Genomic DNA, 24273 nt, shown 5'->3' on the forward strand with positions numbered 1-24273 from the left:
GAGGAAAAAAAATCTACAGGGGGGCTAATAATTCAAGAGGGCTAATGATTCTGACTTCAACTATATATTTGACAAAAAAAATGTGAATATGCATATTACTGAATATTTGAACAAAGACAAGAAATCCCCAAATTAAAAATAAAATATGTATCAACATTTCTTGATAATTTTTTTTCAATACTGACAATTTAACAATATTTTGCTGAACGTGTTTTTGTGCTGATAGAATGTCTGGTAAAGTCCTGTCATAGATGATTAAATTTACCTTTACTTGTGATTATTTGGCAGGTGCTTTTATCTAAAGCACAAAACAATGCTTGTATACAATAGAACAGAATACTAGAATAAAGTGAATAGGTATAGAAATTGAATGTTGACGAAGAAAAGATGGGTCTTTAGCTTTTTCTTGAAAATTAAAAAGACACTAAATCCTCCAGCAGGTAAGGACAAGACCCTGTCTTAGTGACTGATTGAAAAAACATTCATTTAAATGATTAGTTTAAAACAGCAGATTCATTCAGAAACAAACTGTGTGATTCAGATGTCAGAATACACACACTTTCTGTCTTTGCACTTGATCACTAGCATGATGCATTTGTTGTATTTTTTTTCCATGTAAGTCTTTCAAGAGGACAAGACTTCAAGTGTGTTGTAAATGCGAAAAAGTGTTTACAGAGCTTTATTTTTATTTCCAATACTTTGCTTAATGAAATAAACTATTCAGTAGTCCCTGCAGTGTTGCTGAGATGTGCAAATGCTCTACTCGAGTTTTCTTTGTAACCATTTTCATTTTTTAAAACCAAAAATAAGACAATATTGTGTCTAAAATGAAACTCGCTGAATATAATTATCTTTTTTTTGTTGCATAGATGAGCAATATCACATGAGTAGCTGTGATCGGCATGATGATATGATGATATACTGTTATATACACTGCTACATGTGTAATATTGCATTTATACAACAATTTGACAGCATAATCGTGTATATAAAAAAGAAAATCAAACACAGAGAGTCTCAAAACCCTTTTGTATGAGGAACTACTTTTTTCCGCCATTTATTCACATCTGCAGCAGACATCAGAACAGCAGAAACTGTTGCTACTTCACCAACGTCACTTTAGAGCTGGTATTTGAATGATTTTCTAGTGTAATGTCTAAAGTGATGAAAAAACAGGTGATTTTGCTCACATTCTAAGATTATAAAGCTGAACGCCATGAAATGCCACTAGTCTAGAGACATTTCCCAATATTTCTGTTGCAATCAGGAGATTAAAATAATTAACCCCGAAGAGGCCAAAGCAAAGCAAACACTACCAGACTACTACGGTATAAAAACAGCACAACAACATACAAAAGAGAGAGATTGACTTAAAATGTCCCTTACCTGTTTTATAATGATTTAATCAGCTGTAGTTATATATATATATATATATATATATATATATATATATATATATATATATATATATATATATATATATATATATATATATATATATATATTGTATATTTAAAGATCTATCTATCTATCTATATTTATATATATATTGTGTATATATATTGTGCATATATATATATATATATATATATATATATTGTGCATATATATATATATATATATATATATATATATATATATATATATATATATATATATATATATATATATATATATACACACACTTTTTTGCTTTCATAATGCTTTTGGACTCTCATATTAAAAATGACTTTATTTTAAACTCTAAAATGCTTTTCAATTTGCATTAACATTAAGTTTAAGGTACTTTACTGAAGTGTTATTTTATTTGCCAATGCATGCTATATAACGGTGTAAACTGGCCCTGCTGTTAGAGTCAATGGTGTCTTCCGAATATTTAGAAAAGAAACAGCTTGGTAATCATATTTGTGTCCGAGGGGCTCACCTCCACCAGCTGTTCCTTGTGTTCAGTCAGTGTGCTGGCGTAGTCAGCCACGGCCTCAAGGTTTCCGTCTCCACCAGAGGCTTTCAGGGCCTGCAGCACCAGATGATCTGAATGCAGCTTCAGCAGCTCCGTGGCCCTCCCTACTGCTACCTTATGAAGCTGAACACCGGAGAAAGTGCAATATGAATGAATTACCAGGGTTTGGTATTAAAGGGATAGGCCACCCAAAAATTTTTAATTTACTCCCTATTTGCTCATCCTCAAGTGGTTATAAACCTTTATGACTTTTTTTATTCTGCTAAACACAAAGAGAAGATGGTTTCATGAATGCTGAAAACCTGTAACCATTGACTTCCACAGTAGGAAAAATAAATGCTATGGAAGTTAATGGTTACAGGTTTCCAGGCTGCTTCAAAATATCTTCTTTCGTGTTCAACAGAAGAAAAAAACTCAAACCAGTTTGGAACAAGAGAAGGGAGTGTAAATGAAGAGTTTTTATTTATTTCTTCTTTGGTTGAACTATCCCTTTACCTGCTAATTAAAACTCTGTAATAAACGTAAACGTTATATATTAGCACTTCTGTGCTATTACCTAATGATTATTGTTAGTAAATCAGAGTTTCTGCAGGTTTTAGCGAGTCAAATATAAGACTTAACACATTATGAATTCAATTTCACACTTATACAAGGAAAAATGCAAAGACTGGCAAATGTTTTTACTTCAATTTAGCACCCATAGGAAACACACACCAACACAGGGAAAACGGCAAACTCCAGGAAGATTATTATTAGTATCAAACGAAAGATTATTTGATTTGATAAGAACTAGTATAAACGAATAAGTATTTTTAGTAGACTAGAAACTAGTATCTAAAAATAATGACAATTATAAAAAATAATGACTATAAGGAAAAACATCCAAAATTTCACAAAAAATGTGTGCATTGAAATTTCTGTTTTGATAACAAAATTTTTTATAAAAATGACTATATTACAAAGTATCTAAAAAGAAAATTACATCCACATTATACCACAACATGCCAGTTGCTCACAGTACCACAGTCATTTGCAGGCTTATTGGGCCAGGCTCCGCCTCATTTCTGGACCGACCATTAACAGGTAGGTTTCATATTTTACAATACAAGTTCACTTCTCACATTCCATATACAATGCACATCTTCATTCTTTCAATCATGAAATCTTCATTATTTCTTCATGAAAATAGATACTACTATGCTTAAACGGTTTGGAATAGCAGAAGACATTTGGATGGACACATCTGATAACTGTTTTAGATGCTTTGGCTAGTGGGATTTAATCCCAGAGTGTTGTTTGTCGCAAAAAAAAAAAAAAAAATCTCACCTCTTGCCTGAGATCACTGACACACTGGCAAGTCTTCAAAATGGAGAGCTCCATCTCATCCGTGGCTTCTTTGGCTTTAAGCGATTGCTGCAGGAAAGAAAGAGAAACAATGACAGAAAAAAAGAACTTTACACACTGCAAATTGCTAAATATTCCACCCAACCAACCAAAAACATACACCATTCCAAGTCGAAAGCTTGTCAAAATCCAAGCACAAGTGTCATTGTGGCCCAAACAGGCTGAAAGACGGACTGCGTAAGGGATGACAGTCTCTATCCCCAGTTTTCTCTTCAGAGGACAGGCAGACAGGTGGGTGGGGACTGCTTTTAGACAGGATTACCACGGGGTGTCAACACACAGCACAGAAGCATGTGAATGTTCGAAATGCTCTCATCTTCCGCGGTTTACTTCAAGACATCACACTGGGACATAAACAGTCATTGCACTTCAGTGAACACACACACAATGTTTCTGTCACTGAAATGCTAGACAGGTAAATTGGGGAACAACCCAGATATTATCATGTAAAACCAAGCACTGTCTCGAAATAAGTTTTTTTTGGCTGATGACAGAAAGAAGAAATAAATTGCAGTGCTTGGTGGGATGAAAACTTATGCCCATAGACTGTTCATTGACGCTCGCACTCAAAACTGTCAACAGCTTGTTTAAACTGACAGTTGCAATCAGATTGGCTTGTTTTATGCCACTTTCAGGAGTAATGGTGTATATACACTACAAATCAAATGTCAAGCTACAAAAGTATGGGGTTAACTCAATGAGACCTTGTTTATTCCTCATATTAAAAAGCATTTTGGTCATCCGAATCACGAGTAGACAAGAAACATTTCAGCTTCAGTCAATTTTGTTCATTTTCATCACTTTCCTAATATTTATCTAGTTATTTGCAGGTCTACGAGTGGATGTATAAACATAAAGGGGCTTTTTCTGAACTTTTGCTCTAATATTTTGAAATAATCTTAGCTAATTTATAACTATGAAACAACCAAAATAGACACCAAACACTGAGCTTTTTACATTTTTCACCAATAAACCAAACTTTTGATTAGAAATAGTTAAATGTTAATGGGTTAGATGTGATCTACGTTGACTAGCAATCTAGTTAGTGTTCTTCAAGTTCAAGTTCAAATCCAAGTTGTGAATGGATCAGCAGAATACTAAACAGGACGTGTGTTTTAACAAAGTCCCTTTAAGGCAATTCATTTCACTCAGCGACCATCTTTGAAATGATATGCTCGAGCATTCTGTCTGAATGGAGAAACATCAAATTCTTCAAAACATCAAAAAGTTTGTCAACTTAAGACTACATTACATATTTGGAATCACCAATAAAATTAAACAACATCTGTCTCATAAGTTTAATTTCTAAACATCTGAATCAAACAAAATCAGTATTTTTTCAGGATGCCTGAGCTAATATGAGCTAATTGAATAAACATTGCCCGGTCTGATGAGTCTCGATCTTGACATTCGGATGGTAGGGTCAGAATTTGGCATCAAAAACATGAAAGCATGGATCCTTCATGCCTTGTATCAACGGTTCAGGCTGGTGGTGGTGGTGTAATGGTGTGGGGATATTTTCTTGGCACACTTTGGGCCCATAAGTACCAATTGACCATCGTGTCAACACCACAGCCTACCTGAGTATTGTTGCTGACCATGTCCATCCCTTTATGACCACAGTGTGGTCTCCATCTTCTGATGGCTACTTCCAGCAGGATAATACACCATGTCAAAGCGTGAATCATCTCAGACTGGTTTCTTGAACATGACAATGAGTTCACCGTACCCAAATGGCCTTCACAGTCACCAGACCTCAATCCAATAGAGCAACTTTGGAATGTGGTGGAACGGGAGATTCGCATCATGGATGTGCAGCTGACAAATCCGCAGCAACTACATGATGCCATCATGTCAATATGGACTAAAATCTCTGAGGAATATTTCCAGTACCTTGTTGAATCTATGCCATGAAGGATTAAGGCAATGCTGAAGGCAAAAAGGGGCTCCAACCTGGTACTTGTAAAGTGTACCCAATAATGTGGCCGGTGAGTGTATATATATATTTTAAAATATATTGCTATTTAAATTATTATTTACAAGTTCTGAAAACCTGAAATATTTTAGGTCATAATCTCTAATTTGTTTACATATTCATTAACTTATTTATTAATTATAGTGTAATGATTTGTTCAGTTAACCAGTGTAATAGAAAAAGAAAAAAAACAACTATTGGTCTAGTTTCTCCCCTGCTATAATGACAACATAATCCTCAAATTACATCGCTAACATACAAAGTTAAAGAAAAAGTAAAAAAAAATGCAATGACTCAGTCTTTTACCTTGAACATAGTTATTTTTCACAACCTATTCAACGTATAGCAATGAATGCCATGCCAGTAAATATCAACCTTCAAATTAATGCTGCTATTAAACCAACACAGTGTACATATTTCTAACTTTCTGTGACTTTCTCTTTCTTTCATGCATCTCTAGATTTAATGTCAACTACCAATGCAACGTCCTTACTGAAACTCTAAGGAGATCTGAAGGAGAACGTGGCACAATGCAAGCCGGTGAATAGCAACTAATCAAAGGACAGGAACAAGGAATGAACACCTATAGATCAGCACTGCAGGGTTTATTATTTCAGTGTATGAGGCACGATGAGGGTGTGAGGTTCAGGGACAGTTACTCCACAGGAAACATGCAGAACATCCTTCACACTCTCCACAACAAAGACGAGAAGGACATATGCATGCCAGGAAAAAAGTTCTTTTAAGATGACAGTGAGAGCAATTTTAGTACACAACACCAATGTAGCACAGCTGCACCGAGCTGAAGCGGATAGAGTTTTTTCCTGCCCTCAACTATATGGCTGGGTATCAAATAATTCCTGATTCGATTCTGATTCATAAGCTCATTAAAATCTTTATTTGACTTTTGGTTCAATTCAGTGAACATGTCATTAATACAGATGCTACTAACATCTCTAAAGATGATCACACACATACACAGACATACAGTGCACCCGGAAAGTATTCATAGCGCTTAATGTTTTCCACATTTATTTTATGTTACAGCCTTATTGCAAAATTGATTAAATTCATTTATTTCCTCAAAATTCTACACACAATACCCCATAAAGACAATGTGAAAAAAAGAGTTTTTGAAATTGTTGCAAATTTATTAAAAATAAAAAACCTGAAAAATCACATGTACATAAGTATTCACAACATTTGCTCAATACTTTGTTGATGCACCTTTGTTCATGGCAGCAATTACAGCCTCAAGTCTTTTTGATTATGATGCCACAAGCTTGGCACACCTGTCTTTGGGAATTTTGCCCATTTCTCTTTGCAGTACCTCTCAAGCTCTATCAGGTTGGATGGGAAGCAACGGTGTACAACCATTTTCTGATCTTTTCAGAGATGTTCAATAGGATTTTGAGATTCCTTCAGATGCCTTTTGGCAAATTCCGGGCAGGGAGTGGTTTATGTCTGGCCACTCTACCATACAGGCCTAATTGGTGGATTACTGCACAGATGGTTGTCCTTCTGTAAGGTTCTCCTCTCTCCACAGAAGAAAACTGGAGTTCAGACAGAGTGACCATCGGGTTTTTGATCACCTCCCTACCCTTCTCCCCTGATCACTCAGCTTAGATGGCCAGCCAGCTCTAGGAAGAGTCCTGGTGGTTCAAACATCTTCCACTTACGGATGAAGGCCACTGTGCTCATTGGAACTTTCAGAGCACCAGAAATTTTTCTGTAACCTTCCCCAGCCTTGTGCCTCGAGACAATCCTGTCTCAAAGGTCTCCTTTGTCTTCATGCTTGGTTTGTGTTTTGACATGCACTGTCAACCCTGGGACCTTATATAGACAGGTGTATGCCTTTTCAAATCCTGTCTAATCATCTGAATTTACCACAGGTGAACTCCCATTAAGCTGCTGAAACATCTCAAGAACGATCAGTGGAAATAGAATGTACCTGAGTTCAATTTTGAGCTTCACGGCAAAGGTTGTAAATACTTATGTACATGTGATTTTCAGGTTTTTTATTTGTAATAAATTTGCAGCAATTTCAAAAAATCATTCATTTTGGAATAAGGCTGTAACATAAAAAAAAGTGGAAAAAGTGAAGCGCTATGAATACTTTCCATATGCACTGTACTTGTAGATTAACATCTATGTTGATCCTGGAACAACATTCCAATCAGCCAGTCAGAAAGCACTTCTACATGATTGTTATTCAACTATTATTCCACTCTGATTTGAGAAATAATTTATGGTTATGGTTGGGTTTAAGGGAAGGGAATAGGTATGAATTATACTTTCCAACAAAAATTATGTTCCAGGATCAACATAAATGTTAATCCAGGATCGCATCGTACTTGGCAAAATAGTGCATGCAGGTAATGACTAGTGCAATCGCTAATGTGTGAATGTCTTTACTCTATCTTACTTACCGCGTGTCTCCATGTGTTGATGAGCTGTTTGGTCTCCTGACGTGTGATCTGGCAGAGCTGGATGATTGTCTCTCTCTGCTCGTGCCTGGTGTAAGCAGAGTCTGTAAAATCTTCAGTTTTCTCCACCAGAGCTTCCAACTGAGCTGCTACAGCCTCACAGGACACACCGTACAAAGAGTCCCTCAGAGCCTCCACTTTAACCTGAAAAACACACACACAGGTTTGTTTTTGTAAATTGTTGGGACATTTCAAAGGCTCAAAGTTTTTTAATGTAGTACAAACTGTATTTTTAAATCTCTCAATGCTAACCCTACCTTTTACATGTAACTCATTCTGTAGGACATGGACAATGTTCTTATAAGTCACATTCTCCTTATAATACCCATGTCATTATACAAATGTGTGTCCTAATATCAGGGTTCTTACACCTTTTCCAAACTCAAATTTAAGCACTTTTCAAGCCCTTTCCTGGTGTATTTTTAAACTTTGTCAGCGCTTCACATTTGTGGCAAATTACACATTTACACACATATACATACTTCATCATATTATATCTATATACACTCACTGGCCACTTTATTAGGTACACCTTACTAGTACTGGGTTGGATCCCCTTTTGCCTTCAGAACTGCCTTAATCCTTCGTGGCATAGATTAAACAAGGTACTAGAAATATAGCAGTCTGAGATGATGATGAATATAGCACTGGATATTTTCTCTTTTTTGGACCATTCTCTGTAAATGCTAGAGATGGTTGTGCGTGAAAATCCCAGTAGATCAGCAGTTTCTGAAATACCCGTCTGGCACCAACAACCATGCCATGTTCAAAGTCACTTAAATCACCTTTCTTCCCCATTCTGATGCTCGGTTTGAACTACAGCAGATCGTCTTGACCATGTCTACATGCCTAAATGCATTGAGTTGTTGCCATGTGATTGGCTGATTAGAAATTTGCGTTAACGAGCAGTTGGAAAGGTGTACCTAATAAAGTGGCTGGTAAGTGTTTTTCTGTTATAGTATAGTATGTTAAGGAATATCGTTGCAATGTAATGTTTGGAAAAAAAGGGAGATCATGCTACATTGTACATCCACAGACACATGAAAACAACACAATTACATTTTCAAATTTTCAAAATCTCTTTCAAAATCACTTTTCAAATCTTAAAAACATTAGATTACAATTCCAGGATTTACAGCAGCCGTACAAACCTTGACATAAGTCCTAAAAATACACACACAGAAATGCACATCCACACAAATAAAAATGTGCATACATATAGATATACATATACACACAAACATCTAGTGAGATAATGAGATCAGTGATGCAAAATAAATCAGTTTTGTCTGCAAAAAATAAATATTTATTTATTTTAAATAACTTTATAATGCAAGAAAAAAAAAGTAAAAATCAGCAACCAGACAGTTACGCTTAACTATGGCGTGTAACTACACTACTGGTAATCAATCTGTCAAAAACAAGATGGTTACCACACTTTTACTATAACAAATCTATTGTTAATTTCTGCAGATGATAATAACTTCTATATTTCATTGGGCTTTTTAAGTATCCAGGCCAACAAAAAAATATGTAAAGCATATATATAGAGAATGTAATCACTGCAGAATCCAGAAGTAGAAAACAGATGCTCACATCTCTGGCATTCCTAGGCTACACAAACTCTAACATCAATAATTAGATAGAGATAATCTAACATCCATTAATGTTGATTGTTAAATGTAAGTTTATTATTATTATTTTGTATTTTTTTATTTAATTATTATTATTTTAATTTATTTATATCTTTTTTTATGTAAACTTTATAAATGCTTTGTCAATACATTTGTAACATTTGTTATGCCAATAAAGCAATTATTGAATTAAATTGAATTTGAATTTGAGAGATAATAACATTTATAGTTAGTATGTACAGTTTATTCTGTTTTGTTAATATTTTTACTACTGTTAAACACCACTTCTGCCAAAAAAGAGACAACGACATTGAGTGAATGCTTTAGGCACGTAGTACATGTTCAACAAATAGATTTGCTTCAAATCATCTAAATCTCAGGGTTAGCTCATTCAGAAATAACAGTTTGTATGCAAAAGCCGCTAACTTTCACAGCAAAAGCTGCTATATCCCGAGAACCAATCAGAAGGCGTGAATCGAATCAAATGTTTTCAATGTAGCAGCGTGCTGATACTTCGGCTTTCATGAGGAGACTGATTTATTCCACTTTCGATTTTAAGAGAGTTTGATGAACTGGATGAGCCTGTCCGACTGTCAGTGAATGTCAAATGAAAACGCGCCTTACCTCAAAACTCTGTGCACTATAAGAAAAAGAAAACACACTGTACAGTCAGAACATGCATTAATAATGTGTTTTTGCGCAGCGATGCTACTTTGAATGAGCCTGATTTACTATACATTAAACGGTAACTGCATTGTTAAGATGCTGCTCTTTTATCCCACATGGAAGCTATGAGGATAAACAAGAGACCAAAACCTTAAGTATGGTGAGAATGAATGAATGAAAGCTTCTAAAATTGTCTGATAGACATACCCTTTTGCCGAGTAGGCCTAACTTGTGTTTTATTTGCTAATTTAAGCTATTTTTTAAAAGACAAATATAATGTATTAAACTATACATTATTTGTATTACTTCGTAATACCAATACATCTGATAAGCTTTTTATTTTAAAGGACAATGCACAGATATTGATGTTTCATAATGTTTTATACTACATTATTTGAATCTACCAAGCTTAGTTTACAATGTTTACATTGCTCTACTTACATTAATAAATCTTAACAGTTTGTTGTCATTTTTGATATTTGGGATTTAGATTTAATGTCAGTTTTAATGTTATTGATTTTTGCACTTACTTGACAGATTTCATTCATTCATTTTCCTTCTGCTTTTTCCCTGGTTTATCACACTTACTTACTTGACAGATTATGTATTTTAGGTGGTTTGTGTAATGTATCTTATGTTTGGCAAAATAATTTCTAATTGCATCTTTAGTGATTTTTCAGCTAATTACACTGTCTTGCCCCAATAGGTGGATTTAGAGGTTTTTGCAAAAAAAGCAGACGTGGATTTAGCTGGTTTTGACGCAAAAGAAAGTCTATCTTGTTAAAAACCAAAGAATTGTCTAAAGTGACATGAATAAAAGTTATTTTATTTACAAGTTAATAACCTTTTCATTACCTATAAAATGAAACTTCTGAGCCTAATCAGAGGAGCCTGATAGAAAATGCTCATTTACATAAAGAGGTCAGATGGATTTAGAGGTTTTTGAATCTGAACTCTTCATATATATATATATATATATATATATATATATATATATATATATATATATATATATATATATATATATATATATATATATATATATATATATATATATATATATATATATACGCACACTGTATATGTTATTTATAATGTTAACTTTATAAATGCTTTGACAATACATTTTCAACACTTGTCATGACAATAAAGCAATTTTGGATTTCTAAATTTGAATTTGAGAGAGAGAAATTATTATCCACCAAGATATTCATCTAAGAGCCCCTGGCTGTGCACCTTAAAGTCTTTAATCCCAGCGTAGATGCTGACAGGAAGTGCTTTGGCCTCTCCGCTGCTCCTTGTGTCCGTCACAATCTCGATAACCTGCTCTAGCGCTAAACGCATCCGCTGGAAGACCGCTTCTTTGTTGATCCGCGCCGACTCACAGTCTGGATGTCTGAGGCAAGTCTGAGAGGGAAAAAGTGACAAAAACTGCTGAGGAACAGAAAAAGTGTGGGTGCAAACTTGACATGTAAACAGGATGTTATTACACTTCACTTTATTTTCCGGGGATAAGAATAGAAACAGCACTTTTTAAATGAACAAGCAAGAACTATAATGCAAGAAAAATGTTTAACGGGATAGTTCACACAATCAATCAATCAATAAACAATTCATTCATTTTCCTTTGGCTTAGTCCGTTTATTAATCAGGGGTCACAACAGCTGAATGCGGATGCCTTTCCAGCTGCAATCAAGTACTGAGAAACACCCATACACTCTCACATATACACACACATGGCCAATTTAGTTTATTGAATTATTGAAGTATAGCACATGTCTTTGGACTGTTGGGGAACCCGGAGCACCCGGAGGAAACCCACGCGAACACAGGGACAACATGCAAACTCCACACAGAAATGCCAACTGGCCCACCAGGGACTCACACCAGCAACCTTCTTGCTGTGAGGTGACAGTGCTAACCACTTTGATTAAAAATTCTTCTGTTTAAATAGTTCACTTTGTTCTTTAATAAAGTTTTTGCACGGTTAGTATGGATATTAGTTCATCAAATTAATATAACTTTAACTCTGTATTCTGGCTTAATCTCTGACTGTAAAGAACATGTTCAAGTGTGTCATATCCTAACCTGATGCCTAACCTGATTTGCGGTAAATAACATGAGTGATGGAGCTATTTAAAAAAATACTTTTTTTTAGACAGGATGACTGTGTCATAGCTATATCGGATATCAGGTCACGTTAACCGAAGATTTACCGTAATTGATGTCTGTCATTTTGACCGATTTGCCATTCGTAATTGGTTTGTAACCTTCTCATAGTGATAAAAAAAACACAGTAATTCTAAACAAAGCGTCCATGTTGCACAGTAAATTACAGCACAGAACCCATCTTTGCTTTCACAACAATTCTTGCTATTAATAAGCCATTAACTATAACTTTTGCCTAAATAAACTCCTAATTTGCCGCTAAATAATAGTTAATAAAGTAGTAGTCAGGTTTTAGGTAGGAGTAGGGATGTTGAATAAGCTCATGCAGAATATGTACTTTATAAACACTAATAAACAGCCAATATATTTATAATAGGCAGGTAATAAACCACTAGTTATCAGTGAGAATTGGTACTTAAATAAACGCTTTACCCATTTTTTTCTATTATGGATTGCATAACTTCTCTGATGCTCTAGATATGATTTCTGCACAGCATTCATGCACAAGTTTTATGCATATAAAAATGTGTATGTGAGGTTACTGCATAAGAACCATTGGCATTAACATTTTATAGACAGCAGACAGTTCTCTCTTTCACAAACCTACCTTGGAGGCTGTGAGGAGCATCATGGTGCATTTCTCCAGCACAGCACGTGCGGCAGCCATTCGAGCTCGCTTCTTTTCATCCTTCAGATCCTGAGGAAAACAAGAATCCACAAGACAAATATGAGAAAACATGCAATGCCTCGAGTGCATTCAGGCATCCAGAAATCACAGCTTCGGTTAGAAGACTTCAGGGATAAAATATTTTGCTTGCAACAATCAATGCAGAAATTACACAGTGCAAAAATTTTGTAAAGATATTAGACAAAGTTTTGATATCAGTCATTATCGATAATTCTCAAAATAAATGTCAAATTATTACAACTATTATTAAATGTACAATTATTATTAATAATTACACTTATTATTAAATATTATCTTATTGTAGATTTTTTTATGTTCATTTAAACTAGTTTTTTATCATCAAATCAGAGGATCACTATATTATAATTAGTGCTGAGCAAAGATTAAATTGCAATTAAATCGCATTCAAAATAAGTTTAATAATAAGTTCGTTTTGACCTTATTTATGTTTGTAATGTCTGTGTATATTACAGTCAAGCTCGAAATGATTATGAATAATTTAATACTTTATGGATACAGTCGGCCTTGACTGTATATATAAATACATGCATGCATTTACTGTATTTGAGAAAATAATTTACATCAAATTTAAATGAAAGAAATTATATTTAAATTTAAATATCGATGCAAAAAAAGTTATTTTGTTTTATGTATGTGTGGGTATTACAAATACATAATATTTATATATAATAAACACATATTATATCAAAACAAACTCTTATTTTAAATGCGATTAATCTTTGCCCATCACTAATTATAATAAATATCTATAAAACTATTTTTTATGTATTGGCTGTGTTTGGCAGCTTTATTCCTTAATAATAAATCTTATAAGAGAAATTAGCAAGTGATGAAACATGTTTTGGTTCCCTGACTTTGAGGACACCCTATAGCTGTAAATTTATGAGGAGTAAAAACAATAATTTCGGTAACACTTTAGTTTAAGTCACAGTTCACACACTCAAAAAATGACGTTTACTTATTTAAAATGAGCTGAAACAACACAATTCTTGAGTTGTTTTGAGGACAGCTTAACTGTTCAATGCCCTTAAATTTGTAAAAACGAACAAGTTAATTTAATACCTTTATGTTGTGCTAACACAAATCGATTGTGTGGAACACAGATTTTTTCAAAGTGCACTAGAATTTACTACTGACTTCTTAAGTCATTAGTTATTATAACAGTTGTTTTGTACTTATACCTACCTAATACCAACCTAATACCCAAACCCAACTGCTATCTTAATAACTATGAATAAGCAGCAAGTTAGTAGTTTATTGTTTAAACAGTTTGTTAATGGGCAAATTTATTTATATAGCACGTGTTACACACAATGGTAATTCAAAGTGTTATACATAAACCAAAATAAAAAAAAATTTAAAAAAAAAACATCAAAAGTATAACATTTATTAAAAACATAATATAATGTGTTAAAACAGGTTTTAAATGAATAAAAAAAGATAAGAAACATATAATAGTGCGAACTGTTGGGCATAGAACAGTGCTCATTCAGTAAAGGTACAGCTAAATAGATGTGTTTTAAGTCTTGACTTGAATATGCCTAATGTTGGAGCACATCTGATCAATTCTGGAAGCGGAGTCCAGCAGCAGGCAGCTTAGTATCTGAAGGCAGAATCAAATTTATTATTTACTTGATCATAATGACCTGAGTGATCTTTTAGGCTTGTATTCAGTTAGCATATCTGTCATGTATTGAGGTCCTATGCCATTTATGATTTATAGACAAGTAATAATACATTAAAATCTATGTACAGTGCATCAGGAAAGTATTCATAGCGCTTCACCTTTTCCACATTTTTTATGTTACAGCCTTATTCCAAAATGGATTAAATTCATGTATTTCCTCAAAATTCTACACACAATACTCCATAATGACAATGTGAAAAAATGTTTTGAAATTGTTGCAAATTTATTAAAAATAAAACACATGTACTTAAGTATTCACAGCCTTTGCCATGAAGCTTACATTGAGCCCAGCTACATTCTTTTCCCACTGATCATTCTTGAGCACTAACTCATCGTGTGGACTGTAATAAAGTGTATGTTTTCCCACCACATCAACAGCAATTGACTTGAATCTTAAAAGACTCTCTTGACTGTCAGGAGATCCACAGAACTCACCCTCCATGTTTGTTTTCCAAGGTCTTGCTGAGACTGAAAGGGTAAATTTGGTCCTTGGAAAAGATCGCACTGACATAACGCCTTCCGCCGACAGCGCGCGAGCTGGAATATAACTCAATAGATCTGTGCTCACTCAGCGCGCCGCCAGGCATTAGGGATTTGTGACTGACAGACCGTGTGTGTGCATGACGGAGAGAATGAGAGGAACCTGATCTCTCTCGCCCCGGCTGGGAGCCACGGCTCACAAAAGGAGAAGTGATTATCTGTTATTATGTTCTTCTGAATAAAACTGAAAAGATGGAGGCCGCAGATTGGCAGGAAAGCTCTGCAGAGATAGGAACGTGACGTGTTTGTGAAACATTATCAAACATGTACAGAAGCTTCCTGCTTGAATCCGGACAGCCTTTCCTATCAGTTCTCGATGTCATTCATATTCATATTAGCGCTCTCCTAATCAGGATGAGACCCTGGAGGAGGCCTTAGAAAGAGAAACAGCCATGAAAATCAGCTGAAACCAGTGTCTGTTGGTTGATGGTATAATACTACCTCTACTTTAAGAGGTGACAGAGCATCACAGTGGCGCAGTGAGTAGCACAATCGCCTCACAGCAAGAAGGTCGCTGGTTCCAGCCTCGGTTGGGTCAGTTAGCATTTCTCAAATGACAAAGTCAAACCTAGTCACTCATATAGCAGTTCATCTGCTCTGTGGAGGCTTGATGGCATTGACATATTCTCTAGCCAATTCCAGCAAGCTAAACTGTTTCTCCACCTCGTTATAAGTGACATGTCTTGCTGGATGAAGAAATCCAAATTTCACTACAGGAATAGAGCTGGCGGACTTCATTAAAGGCTGATCGGGTATGTGCTGTTTTGTCAGTGAGATGTGGAAAGATAGATATTCTCATGTCACCAACACGGACCATCTCATCTCATGTGCGTGCCTTAATTCTTCAACATAGTCCGAATAATAATGCAGCATTGCCACAATAGCTCGTGGTCGCTGCCCATTTGGCTGCAATGTGCGATGCGATCTGTCAATAAGGATGTCTTTATCCATGTTGAGAGTGTCCTTAATCAACTTGGAGACTGCTACAGTAGTTGAAGGGTTGTCTTACGGAACACCAATAATCCTAAAGTTATTCCGACGAGATCTGGTTTCCTAATTGTCACACTTTTCTTCTAGTTTTACCACAATAGCCGAACGAGAGTCAACCTTTTCATGTAGCACAGTGATTTCATCCGAACATGTGGAGAGAGAATATTCCATATCCTTCACTGTGCTTTTCAGTGTCGACATTTCAGTTTAGATTGATACCATCGTGTTAGAGAATTCCGCCTTCACGGCTTGAAGTTCACTTTTGATGGTCGATAAGTCATCGCCTAGCACGGACCATAGTTTGGAGCGAAATATTTTTGCCAGATCCCGGCATACTGATGAAATTATTTCAGTTTTAAGAGTCTGAATGTCGCCTGAAGCCGTTTCGAGCTCAGTCTGTTGACCCCCCATGGTTGTATCACGTTCATCCGAGAATGCGTTAGCTGTTGCAGGCCGCTGTTGCGATGGCTGCGCGTTAGCCTCTTAATTGCCTTTGGTTTTTATCTTTGTTGAACAGAATTAGTTTAAAATGAACTCAGTTTATCTGCAGGCACTTCATATTAAGTAAAAATGTGCATTAATTCAGAAAGAATTGTAAATTCCGCAGGACCTCCAAGCGAAAACATCCTACTCCATAGCTCACGTGACCAGAAGTCTGAGTTAGCATTTCTGTGTGGAGTTTTCAAGTTCTCCCCTTGTTCGTGTGGGTTTCCTCCAGGTGCTCCAGTCCAAAGACATGCGGTATAGGTGAATTGGGCAAGCTAAATTGTCCATAGTGTACATGTGTGAATGAGTGTGTATGAATGTTTCCCAGTGATGGGTTGTAGCTGTAAAACATATGCTGGATAAGTTGGCGGTTCATTCCGCTGTGGCAACCCCAGATTAATAAAGGGACTAAGCCGAAAAGAAAATGAATGAATGAATGAATGTAAGTGGTGACAGAGCAATTAACAGGACTAATATTGGGCCAGTTTGCCAAGTATTACACCGTTTATTAGTGTATTACAAACTAAATTAAGCCAACATTTCTACAAAAGTGTGTTACAGCTGTTGACCTCATTCAATAATAACAAATACAAGCTTAAACTATTCTTGAAAGCTAAGATGAAAGCTTTGCATTCATAAAAACACATCTTTTTAAAAACGCTATAAAAGAAAGGTAAATGCACACAGACTCCCTTCTTTTTTAGTGATTACTTAAAAATAATGGCTGCCCATACAATTAGCATTTTATTGAAATTAATCAGTTTTCAGAAAGCAAAATACTAATGGTAATACTTTAATATTACCAATTCTCACTATTAACTAGTGGTTTATTTATTCATTCATTTTTCTTCAGCTTAGTCCCTTTATTTATCAGGGGTCGCCACAGCGGAAGGAACCGGCAACTTATCCAGCATAAGTTTTACGCAGCGGATGGCCTTCCAGCAACAACCCAGCACTGTGAAACACCCATACACTCTCGCATTCACACACATACACTATGGCCAATTTAGCTTATTATTCAATTCACCTATAGCGCATATCTTTGGACTGTGGGGGAAACCGAAGCACCTGGAGGAAACCCATGCGCACACAGGGAGAACATGCAAACTCCACACTAAGATGCCAACTGACCCAGCCACTCGAACCAGCTACCTACTTGCTGTGAGGCAACAGTGCTAACCACTGAGCCACCGTGTTGCCACCCTTATTATTATTATAATTATTAGTGTATTATATACATTATTGTCAATATATTTTCTCACTATTGTTAATTTTACTCATTCTAATATTTTTCATTAAAGACTGCAAGAACTCACCCTCGTGTTTTGTCTCATCATTGATCTGTCTCATACCTATTTCAAACTCCCGCTCTCCCTCGTAAAGCAATACGGAAGTAACTGAAACTGCAATTCATCAACTCGCCTTTGGGGGCTGGCTCCAGGAAGTCCAGATGTTCACTGACTGCAATGCTAAATTGGCCAATTTTACTGCTGATAAAAACATGTTTACAGCCTGGTACAAAAGATGGTTTTGGTGCATATAGCTAATATTACCCTTCATGACAACTGTGAGGGGAGTGAATTTTTTTTTAACTCATCTGTTTCATTTTTATTAAATTATATTAAATCTGCATAATTAAAGGCATGGCCACTTAAGTGACAGCTAAGTCTTGCTGGTCGCAGTAACTTCACCTCAGCTGATTCCGGCTAATTAGCCGCTGAACTCGGCATATACAATATTTTTGTTTTGTTTTATGTGGCTTTACACAGTCAGTTGCCTTTTAGAATTATTTTCTACAATTATCAAATGATATGGCATGCTGTGTGCACTTTTCCATTCAAGTTGCTTCCATTTCCCAGCTGAGTGAAATTATATACTTATATTCCATCTCTATAAATGTATTTGTTTTATTTAAGATCATTTATCATTTTAAATTTTCTTTAGACCAGTAATGCACTCCAGAATCTGACAGATTGATTAGCTGTAGGCAACAGAACAGTCATCTGAAATGTTGTCACACAGTTTTATGCCTGGATCTCATAAATAGTCTTGCATTTACTAACACAGACTATAATTGAGTGTTTGGAAGTTATTCACATTTTCCTCCTGTAGAAAAATGTCATAAGTACAATGCTTAGTGTCTTAATGTATTGCAACAGTGTTTTTAAATGACTAAACACTTTATTGATATAATGTACAACCAAGCACATGTGGTCAGAACACAAACGAGTTTCTCAACACAAACAAAGTGTTTCTCCCAAAGAAAATCCTGTCTAAGCAAAATGCTAGCAGGCATCTTTAGCTCCATTGACGCTCTGCCTTCTGCCTATTTTTAAGGCAGCCCCTTGTCGGTACGATGATGCACGAACAAAATGGCAACAGTTGGCCACGCCTACTTGTAGCTTCATTTGCGCTCTTCAGGAAACCTATGGGTGACATCACGAATACTGCGTTCATGTCTTTTACAGTCTATGCTTTAAACACAGTTGTGTGGCAAAAGTGTATGAATATAGCCAGCCTCTATTGGTAAAAACATATTCATCCTATTTTTATAATTACCCTTGATAAAAACAGTGGGTAGAAACACTTCGACTGACAGTAGATAACGTTTGTCCTGTTTTGAATCTGCTGGGCATTTTTGTAGCTCCGCCCTCTTCTGAAAAGTGGGCTGGGAGCACAATCTCATTTCGATTTAAAGCAACAGTCACCAAAAATGGCACAATTTGGATGAAAGCCTAAAAGGAGAAGTTTCAAAGAGTTATAAAATATTCTTGTTAGGTATTTTGAGTTGAAATTCCACATACACACTAAGGACGTCAGAGAATTATTTTTTTATCTTGCAAAAAGGAGCATAATAGGTTTCCTTCAATACCAACATTCATAACAAAAGCACTGACAACAAATTCTAATTGCAGAAAATTGTAAAGCCTAAATACTTAAGACAGCACAATTCCCTGATCCTGAATATGCTTGCGTTGTAAACCCGCAATATGAGCCTTAAAATGTTGGATTCTTGTTAGCGAGCACTGCTATCTTTTCCCCCCCCATCCATCTGTTCTGCACCGCGGTCGAGTGTTTCTTACCCCAAAGGGTTTTATCAGTGGGGTTTGAGAGCTGCTGATTGAAATTGCAGTTCAGTTCGGTTCTTAGAACTTAAATCCCTCTATTATCTCCCTCCTCCCATCATGCACGGTGTAAATCTACACGGGCTCTACACATCTGCCACAGGAACTGTCCTTATCAGCGTTTGATTATCTGAGAAAGTGAAGTGAAGGAATGATGGAGGGTGAGCAGGGGGATTGTGTGTGTGTGTGTGTGTGTGTGTGTGTGTGTGTGTGTGTGTGTGTGTGTGTGTGTGTGTGTGGACACTTACATTCTGTCTGTCTCCTGTGAGATGGGCAAACTCTACCATCTCGTTCCCAAATTGGCTGAAGATTTGGACAAATTCCTGAAAAGTGCTGACTCTCTCCAGCTGCTCCAGGGTAACCAGCACCTGCGCACATACATTACAACACATGTGTTTACAAATAAAGCTACAGCACTGAGAATTTTAAAAAAGACACACTTTGTAAAGGTTGCTTTCGTAACTCAGGAGATGTTTGTGTTTTATTTAGAAATTGGCTTTATCTCAGATGTCTGTCCTAAGATTCCCTGCAAGAAATAAAAATAGAACCAACTGAGACAACTGTTGATATAAACACAGTGAGAGCACAGAGCCACCGTGGCAAATCTGAGCTCAGTGTGTGAATGTGTTGATGTGTGAAATCTCCTCCTCTGAATATCTTTAGTTTATTTAGAATATGAGAAGCAAGAGACTTCATTCGGATGTAATTATATAATATACGGCTGGGCGATAAAATTGGTATCGGTATTTATTGATCGAACCACATTGTCAATGATGATACAAAATAGTTTGGTATGAAGTCTCAATATGAAGAGCTATAGCTTTATTAAAATGTGGCTGCTAAGTGAGCACCTTGGAAGGAATGCCAATAAGCTTAGGGTGTAAGTTGGCCATTTCCAATGCAGGTGCGTAACTTGCAGTACAAATAGGGAGCAATGCACAAGTAATGCACACGCATTTTCCAGGCACACCTAGTTAATGTTTTGTCACTTTGTATGGAATACACACATTTCAGGGATAACTTTAGACTAATTACCTCAGACAAACACAGCGCATCCAAACACTGCAGTGCTTTTTACTTTTCGGTTTATAAACTTGTATTAGAGCTGCAGCAATGGTTTGTCCGTTTGAAATCCTATGAAAAAACGATTGATAATCAACCAGTTAATAGAAACGCCAGGGGAGCGCAAAGTGCAAAGGCCATGCAAACCACGCAGTTACGCTTTTAATATGCAAGTTTTAGGTTGTCATCACAACTTCAAGTCAGAATAACACGAAAATGAGTGCCAAATAGCAGCCATGAGGAGATTGTAAATAAAAGAGGATCTAAGGATGTTGCCAGAGTGGCTTTTTGATTTCTTTTCTTGTGCATCCCAGCTACTAGCACCCCATCTGGAATAATGTTTAGCATAGAGAGTAATGTAGCCATCCAACTTCACAATTTGTAATGTTGCAGTATGTATTTGAATAATGATGGCTAGTTCCTTTACTTCTCAGATTTGATTATCATAATTCGTTTTGTTTACAGTTTGAGGTTTACTGTATCATTATTATTCACACCTTAAAGTTTGCTTTTATTGTACAGCATTTACATTTTACCATTGCACACACTTTGTAAAAATGTTTTAATCAAGTTTAAGAGTCTCTTTAATACATTTGTTTATTCTGTATATTATTATATTATATCTGTATATTGTACATTATATAAATGTAATAGTATAAAAGAATAATACATCTAATATTGTGTATTGTATACTTAGCATACATCTAAAAGCTTAATAAATCTAACACTTACTAATATTATGATAAAACAATTTTTATTATAATATTTTTTATCATAATATTAGAATAATAATTCTGTATTATTTTAAATAGTTTGTTAAATAATAAATAGTTAGTTAATGTTAATTGTAAGCCAGACAATTTCCTAAAATAATAATAACCTCAATCACCCATACCATGTTTACATTACATATTAGTAGCAATCTTGCATGTAAAGCCACATACACAAACACTGTGCTTATAAAGAAAACAAACTCCTATGTACCGAGAGGCTCAGCGGAAGCCAAGATGCTCACATTGGAGAAAATTGATAAGAGAGGCCTATATTTGAGGTTAGCCTGCTAGGAGTAGGCGTTATCAGGCATGGTCAGGGACAAATTCAATTGTGTTTCTCTCTAATGGAGAGCTGTTGTGCTGCATGGCCATTCAAACATCACTAACTGGACATGATTAGCTCCAGATCTGAAAGCACAAACACACGCACGCACACATGCATATATATATATATATATATATATATATATATATATATATATATATATATATATATATATATATATATATATATATATATATATATGCATGTGTGCGTGCGTGCGTGTATATATATATATATATATACATATATATATATATATATATATATACACACACACTGTCTACTCCCTCACTGTCCTGATGTCAAGACAGGTCTTCTTCAGCTGGTACAGCCCAACCTGTTCTGTTATTTCCAAGTCTGGCATTTTATTCTTAAAGTCTATCCTTCCCTAACCCACAGTGTCCTCCTCTAATATTGGCATCATTGTCAAATATGAGTTTTTAAAAAAGGTTATAAAGAATGTCTTTATTGTTAAACTTTTTAGATTTTTGCTCAAATTATTTACAGAAATATAAGAGTTTGTGTTTAATTTTGTATGAGAGTAGAGGCTTTTTTTCTTTTAACGCTCTTAAACTGTTTGCACTGATTGAAGTGATGTCAGATTTTAGTTTTGCAGACTTTTGCCCTCAAAACTCAAACTCCTAACAACACCTAAATCCTGCAATTCTCCAGCTGTGATTCTTGGAGACTTAGAATCACAGCTGGTTCCGAAACAAAAGTCTAGGTGTGAAAGCACCCTATGGGCTATATTGCAGTGTATTATGGATATGTAACAGGCGTATATGAAGAGAGAATTATGATAAGGACGGGATGTCATCATTCCTATCGGTGAATGTGCGTTTCATGTCAAATACGAAAGTGAAAGCATGCTGAACTATTAACCAGAGCTGTTTATCCGTTAGGAAAACTGACCGAACTGCAGTCTTGGTTTATCGGTTATCTCTATAATGTAAAGCCTATAATGCATAGTTCTAGCCAAGGGAGAGTCTTACCTCTGATTTATACTTGGTGACGATGTCTGTGGATGTCACCATTCAAAATTAAAGCGCAGCTTTTCGCTTATAATGTCTTGTTGCTCATTGCCATAAATTAAAATAAAGGACGCATGACAGCTGAGCAGGACTCTGCAAAATAAACTGGGAAACTCTGACCAATGTGATGAGAGTTTACTCGCACATGACTTGTTTTAGCTTTTTGGTCCGTTTCGAAACTTTGCCGTGTGAAAGCGAACCGAACCAAGTACAAAGTGCAACATTGTAACAATTTTAATCCCTGTTTCGGAACAAAACAGGTGTGAAAGCACCCTTATTGGTCACTTTAACTCTATAAATTTGATACGTCCACTTGAATACAAAATGTTACAATGTTACATTGTTGGCCAACAAAACTTGGCTTTAATGTATCCACCTGAACACAAAAATGTTACAATGTTACATAATTAGTTGACTTTGAAGTCCACTTACACGTACAGTTACATCTTACGTGTTTAATTGGCAACATTTAACTTTGATATGTCCATACTTGAGTATAAAATGTTACATGTTGCATATTAGGTTAATGTTTACTTTGTGACATTCAGGTGGATATGCAAGTCACATTTGGTTAACTAAACATGTAACATTGTAAAATGTAGTACTCAATTGAACATATCAAAGTCAAATTTTATTTACTAAAATTTAAATGTGACATTTTATATTTTACATTGGACATAACGGAGTCATATTTTGTTAAAATGTAACATTGTAACATTTTGCACTCAAGGGGACTTCTCAAAGGTAAAATCTTTTAAGAAAACAAGTAACATAACATTTTGATTAAGGTGGATATAGCACTAGCTATGTTTCCATGCAAAAATGCTAATTGACTTTATGCACAAAATTGGATTATTGCAAAAAAGACATGCAAATAAAGCAGTTTTTCCATCCAATGTGTCAAAGTGAATAAAATCATCACTTCCTGATTATCTGGTGCCAAATATCAACATTAAAAACAGAATTTGCAGCAATAAGAGAAGCTGCGTGAATCTTTTCTTCATTTAATAAAAGACTTTCGCCTCAGAAGGCAATCCTGACACATAGTGAATGTTCGGTGGCGTTTGAAGGAGTAAGACGCAGACACAAATACTCTTGATTCTGGAGGTCAATAATAATATAACAACACTAATACTGAGATGGTTAAGGCATTTTAGAATGACCAAAACAACATTTCAGATGTTTTACAGTGTGCTCAGCCTGCTGGCCAGACCATTCGCACATTTTTATCATCACATTATCTCTTATAAC

The 24273-nt window shown here is 35.5% G+C and overlaps 1 protein-coding gene across 1 annotated transcript in view; it reads right to left on the reverse strand.

Annotated features, from left to right (window-relative positions):
* The window catches only part of ctnnal1 (catenin (cadherin-associated protein), alpha-like 1), a 144664-nt gene that overhangs the window by 22428 nt on the left and 97963 nt on the right, over positions 1 to 24273 (reverse strand). Inside the window, exons 5-9 of the mRNA XM_056479946.1 lie at positions 12902 to 12991; positions 11362 to 11532; positions 7769 to 7969; positions 3287 to 3373; positions 1925 to 2083 (exon numbers count right to left, since the gene is read on the reverse strand). Of these exons, the coding sequence (XP_056335921.1) occupies positions 1925 to 2083; positions 3287 to 3373; positions 7769 to 7969; positions 11362 to 11532; positions 12902 to 12991 (708 nt within the window). The remainder of the gene's footprint in view (positions 1 to 1924; positions 2084 to 3286; positions 3374 to 7768; positions 7970 to 11361; positions 11533 to 12901; positions 12992 to 24273) is intronic.

Source organism: Danio aesculapii, chromosome 19, assembly GCF_903798145.1.
Source record: "Danio aesculapii chromosome 19, fDanAes4.1, whole genome shotgun sequence".
Taxonomy (NCBI): domain Eukaryota; kingdom Metazoa; phylum Chordata; class Actinopteri; order Cypriniformes; family Danionidae; genus Danio; species Danio aesculapii.